This window comes from Volvox carteri (genome assembly GCF_000143455.1).
Source record: "Volvox carteri f. nagariensis unplaced genomic scaffold VOLCAscaffold_91, whole genome shotgun sequence".
Taxonomy (NCBI): Eukaryota; Viridiplantae; Chlorophyta; class Chlorophyceae; order Chlamydomonadales; family Volvocaceae; genus Volvox; species Volvox carteri.
The window spans coordinates 120045-126044 of NW_003307634.1; the positions used below are offsets into that span (position 1 = coordinate 120045).

General features: G+C 57.7%; 1 protein-coding gene across 1 annotated transcript; it reads right to left on the minus strand.

Annotated features, from left to right (window-relative positions):
• Positions 1 to 1676: 1676 nt before the first annotated feature.
• On the minus strand, positions 1677 to 3606 carry puf2 (pumilio family protein; the record flags this gene model as incomplete). Its single annotated transcript, XM_002958313.1, has 5 exons — positions 1677 to 1835; positions 2031 to 2068; positions 2361 to 2945; positions 3148 to 3268; positions 3475 to 3606. Coding segments are annotated over 5 exons (1035 nt in total), but the record flags the coding sequence as incomplete, so codon positions are not given.
• Between the last annotated feature and the right edge of the window lie 2394 nt (positions 3607 to 6000).

Here is a 6000-nt window from a genome sequence, read left to right on the forward strand (position 1 = left end):
AGCTACCTAGAAATGAAAGCGTCTGGACTCCGCGAGCCCTACGACCTACGACTCACAGCACTTCCGTAAACGGGCGCTGCAAGCCCTCATATATCTATTCAGATATGAATACCACGCGCATGTGTTGCTAAGGATTGAGGAAACCCCGAAGAGAGCCAAAAAAAGACTTTCGACTGGAAGAAATCACCACGCATCAAGCCGCACCTGCACACCCTCCAGGCGTACCCATCCTGCCATTAAACCAGCAATCCTGAGAAGATGTGCAGTGCCACCATCCTCTCTTGCTGCTGTATGATCGGGTTATGATTGAAATGGAAGAGATGTTGTTATGGCCCCCAAACACTCCAACCTGCCAAATCGAGTTCCCGCCGTCCCCAATCACTCACCGTGCCTTAACCTCCCTCCCTCTTCACTACGCGATATATGCAAAGCAAAACAAAGCAAGCTTCTACAGGCTTTACCGCCACCACCAACTACCATTGCAGCCTTCAATTAAGGTTGCCTATTGCTGGCACCGGTATGCCACGCCAGCCACACGCCACTAGCAAGGTCGACAAACGCAGGACGAGCCCCATTCAGGACGACCCTGAACAAGCCCACCAGCCAGGATGAATGCGCCAACCGCTCTCAGGTAGCGCATTACCGCGCCTGGCCGGCGGGCACACGCACTCCTCCGACACACTCGAATAATAATAGCATTAGGCACACATCCCGCAGTAGAAAAGATTCCAAGACGACACGCACGCCACGCGGCGTGTGCGCCAAAGAAAGGGAAAGGGAATACTACATATAAGCAACTACATACACAATTAGCAGGCGAGCAGGCTGTTGTGCAAGCACGTGGAGAAACGCGATACCGACTAGCATGTAAGTAGCACGCGAACAGCCCGAAGCGCATCCCGCAGGGATACGCCGATACGCTTTTGAATTCCGATACGAAAAGGATGGCCCCTAGCCCAACCACACTATTGCCCACGTGACTATTGCGGCGCCCACACCGACTTACTATTCAATGGCTCGCGGACCAAACGGCCCATAACCCATAACGCATCCAGACACCCAAGAATGTACAACCTCGCAGACCCTGGCGCGTTTGGCGGCTTGCCGCGTCAAGGACCAGGAATTCTGGGATCCTTGACAGTGGCATGACATGACATGCTAGGCAAGGCGAGGCGAATTCAACGAGTGTCTGGTGTGGTACCACGAACATCAGGGCCACACGCACTTCACACGTCCTCGGCGGCAGCGGGCGCCTCCGGGGACTCTTCCTTCTCAAGGCCCATTGCGCCTGACCGGTCCACGGCTACCGCCCCGCCGTCTGAAGACGCCGAAGACGATGTCGGGGCCGTCATCATCATGCTACCTGTATAGCCTCCCTCACCGGCTCCCGCAGACACAGGTGGTGTGGTAGGCGCGGGCGGCTGGGAACTGGACCCACCATCCGAGAGGGAGCCGCCGTCGGCGGCAGCAGCTGACGCAGTAACAGAACCGCCGGAGCCAGCAGTGCTCACAGCATCCTCGCCGCATGTGGGTACAGCTGACTGTTCCCCGGACGCAGCTGATGTAACGACATCCAGGCGCGATCCAGCCGAGGCAGCGGCTGCAGCCAAGACATCATCATCCGGCAGGAGCCTCCCTTTGGCGTGAGTCTGGAAGCGGGTTCCCGCCGACAGCAGCTTCTCCACGCGCGCTACAATGTGCTTGCCGTAGGTGAAGCGCTTGAGTGCGTGCAGCTGCGCCCGTACCCTGGCCAGCATGGCCTCACGCTGTACGTCGGTGCAGACCTCCAGCACCTTTTGCACCACGTAGTTGCCAAACTGGTCTTTTATCATGGCCTGCACGGGGTCCTGCGGCCGACCACCCAGCCAGGTCGGGAGAATGAGTGGAGCGCACGTGGGGGGAGGGGCCAACGAGGCTCAGCTGAGACCGCCAAGAGGGCGAGAAATAAATACAGTGGGACGTGGAATTGTAAGATACTAAAAGCGAGGACATCAACATCCTCACTCGGCGCCACAATAATGGCTATTGACCGTCCATGGGCCCCTCTTCGGGCTTATATTGAGGGGCCCTGCCATTTGTGACCGGAACTTGTAACTTGTGCTAACATAAGAAACATAAACAGAACTATCAATCGTGCTAGGGTTGCAATAGTGGAAGAGGAAGATGATTTGTGCAAAAACGTGTAGGCACAAGAGACAGCGGATACCGTGATGTGGTCACCGACTGCTAAAGTCTGAGATAGGCAAGCCCGCAGAAGCACCAGTTGCTAAATTTTAGCCAGCCATCGCCCACCTCAACTTCCACATCTCCATCAACGCCGCCCGCCGCGGCCTGCTGCATCTGCAGGGTCTGCGGCGCACCAAGCATGCGATTGATGATCAGGTCGCGGTCCGCGGTGCTCCCGTGGATTAGGCACTTCTCAATCACGTTGCTCGCGAACTTGTGCATCGACAACTGCACCACGGTAGCCGACAGGCTGCCGATAATGGAAGACTTCTCCTCTGGTGTACCCCTCTCCAGCACATGCTGGATTACGTAATTTCCGTATTGATCCTGTGTTAGCTGTACGGCGGCGCCAAGAATATCGGCCATGACTGCCGCGCGACGACGCTGGTCACGCACGTGTTCCAGGATACGCTGAATGATACGGCAACCAAACGGATGCGTTGACAGGGGCACCACACACATGAGGAAATTGTCCAGAAGCCCTGCGATGCGATGTGTGGGTACACACTCAATACACTTTTGAATAACGTGATTGCCGTTTTGGTCGCGTACACAGCGCATGACGTGGCCGTCCAGCTCCGAAACGAGGTCCACTTGCTGATCCTCTGTAAAAACCTCCAGAGCCTTCTGCACGACGCGGCAGCCGTACATCTGCAAACTCAGCTGCAGCACGTGGCCGTGAAGGGCCTTGGAAATGCAGGCCCGATGCTGCGGAGTGCCTGCAGAGTTGCCACAGAGTTGGACAAGGACAAGTCAAGTAATGACGTCATCATCAGTCGTTGCCAAGGACAAGGACAAGGACAAGGACAAGGCAGGTAATGGCGTCATCATCACTCCTGAGAATCGGCATCGCCTGCTGTCCGTTGACCAACCAACGCATGTCTCCATGTGTCGTAAAATTTCCACCCTTCCTCTTCCTACCATGCTCCAGGAACTTCTGAACAACGTAGTTACCGAAGACATCCGTCATGAGGTGCAGGATACGTGGTACCACCTCGCCGAAAGCTGCATCGACGTCCTCGTTATTCACACACTCCAGCTTCTGCAACAGGAAAGGAGCAAAGAACGTGGGTTGGGTTAGGCGCCGCCCACAGATTATCATCTCACAGCCGTGTTCCACACGGCCGAATGCCAACAAGCCATAAGTGCAAAGGACCTAAAAGCATTGATGGGATGCTGTAATTTTGTCCTCTTCCCTGCCCAAGTGCCCCGGAAGACATTGCCAGGACATAAACCTGCCAACACTACCAGCCCCCCTCCACGTGCCTGCTGAATAAAGCGGCTGCCGTGCTGATCCAAGCTGAACTCGTAAACGTGGCCCAAGATCTCCCGTAGTTCATACTTCCGACCCGTTTTGTTGGTCTTGAACTCATCGAGCAGCGTGTCACCACTGCTGCGGGGGCCACGGCCGCTGCCGCCACCAGCACCACTGCTTGCTCCACCGCCGCCAGATTGTGCTGTCGCCTCCGTAGCTTCAATGGCCGCCGAAAGGTCACCACGTCGCTGGCTATTGCGGCGCTGCGGCCCCTCCGGGCGCAAGGACTCGCGACCAAAGGGCTGGCCCGAGCTTCCAACGCTGTTCACGCTTGCCAAGCCGCCGCTACCCACCGACTGAAGGTTCTCATATTGCGATGCCGATCCAGAGCGGAGGCGGCTGCTCGAGTGTGGGGAGCCGTACAATCCGGAGTGTCCTTGTGAAGGCGAGTGCGACCCAGACGAGCCATGTGCGCCACCGGTGCCACTCGCACGGCTCCCGAGATCGCGACCAGAGTTCTGGCCCCGTAGACGCCGTTCCGAGCCGGCTCCAGAGGCCAGAGAATTCCCGCTTGCACCAGAGTGTGGCTCGCCACCGTTATTGCGCTTGCTGTCCTTTGGTGGCGGTGGCGGCGGCGGTTGCCCCGGTGGTGGTGGTGGTGGTGGCGGAGGCGGCATGCCGCCGCGCAACAGTGCTGCGGTGGCGACTGCGTCAGAGTCCTTTGCAACACCGCTGCCTGCTATGGCTGCCGCTGCAGCCTGTGCCTCGAGCACCTTCTGATAGTACACACCATAATCGCCACTGGCCATCCCCGAGGGAAACGGCTGTGTGAGGCCCGCGCCAAACTGCTGTTGCTGCGACCTGAGCCCTGAAAGAGCTGAAACGTCAGTCATGCCGGGGCCCGAGGCCACGCCGCCGGTGCCGGTGCCGAAAAGTGAGGCTGTAGCAGCAGGTGCTAGACCCGGAAGAACGGCGGCCGAGTAGGCAGTAGGCAGCATGGCGGCTGGCACGCCGCCGGGCATCATCGCATAGCCAGCACCGGTGGCAGGGATCCCAGGGAATCCGGCCATGGCCGCAGCCTGCATAGCCTGCGGGTGAAGAACATGACGAGTGGACGGGATTACAAAACCACCGATGCCACCTATTCCATTGCGGGTTCCATACGGATTTACGCATACGGGTTCACGCAGCCCCAAGGATTAGGGTTCACAAGCACACAGGTAAGGCAGCATTCCATTCTGCACACCGAAGTGATGCACGCACCATTGCGTCAGAAACTGGCCGGCTAAATCGGTGGTCATACAGGTAACGCAGGTTGCACAGTTTGGCGTCTCGGCCTACACGCACTGTGCCTCCTTTCCTGGCTAAAAAAGCCATCGTATGGACCAATGCACACTTCCACCATCCTGCGCATTTCTTGACCCATTGGCCAGGGTCCCTGCTATTGCCTTCCAATTTGATACCTTCAAACCCTTCAAGAACCAGACCTACGCCGCGTACACGGAATAAAACACGGTGTGCTAATACCAACCGTCTTCCCGTGTCTCTGGCCCGCAAGACTTGCTATGCTACACAGTGCTACATCCAGCATCCAGCCATGCCTAAAAAATGAGCACGCACCTGGATGCTCTGCATGCCAGCCGCCTGCTGAGCCTGCTGTGCGTAGTACATGGGGTACATCGCGGCAGCCGCCATGTACATAGCCTGGCAGAGACGCGAGTGGGAGATGGCAGGTGAGGATACATTCATTCCAGAACAACTCCTGCGCACGGAAGGGCTAACATACCGCAACTATCCGCGCCACAAGGAACGGCGTTAATAGGAAGAATACACACTAGGGAGATCGCATAAGCATGGGAGGTGGCCTGCTGTCCCTTGCAAGCCGCAAATATCATTTCCGATTGCAGGCCAATATCAGGCCTGTCCGCAACTCGCAAGGCGTAAGTGAATGTCATTCCTTCATCGAGACGAACGGACCGCTACCTCACACCACATTTGCAAATACCGACCTCGCCAACTTTACCTCACCTGCATCTGCTGCTGCTGTGCGCCAGCGCTACCTAGCAGGACTGCGTACAGCACAGACAATTACAAAACGAGAAAGCAGATTTAGGAAACCATCCAATTTGGAGCACGACGAGCAGGGGCGACGAGCAGGGGCGCACAACGAACTTGCATAATTGCTGGAACGTGTGCCAAACACTCGGGATCAATTGCTTAGGTATGCAGAAAATGCGAGGCGGGAAAACCCCATCGCTTACCGTCCGGGGACACCAAGGGCTGACTGCCCTCGCCTCCCAAGGCTGCTGCAAATGCGCTAGCGGCTGCAGGCGGCAAGTTCTGAAACGCCTCCACAGCAGCCTGCACCTGCACCGCAGATGCAAGCTGCTGCACCTGCGCCGCAGATGCAAGCTGCTGCGCTGCGGCCGCAGCAGCCGCCGCAGCGGTGGCGGCGTTATCGGGATCGGCAGCGGCGGCCGCAGCCGCTGCAGCCGCCGCAGCGGCAGCCGCCGCAGCTG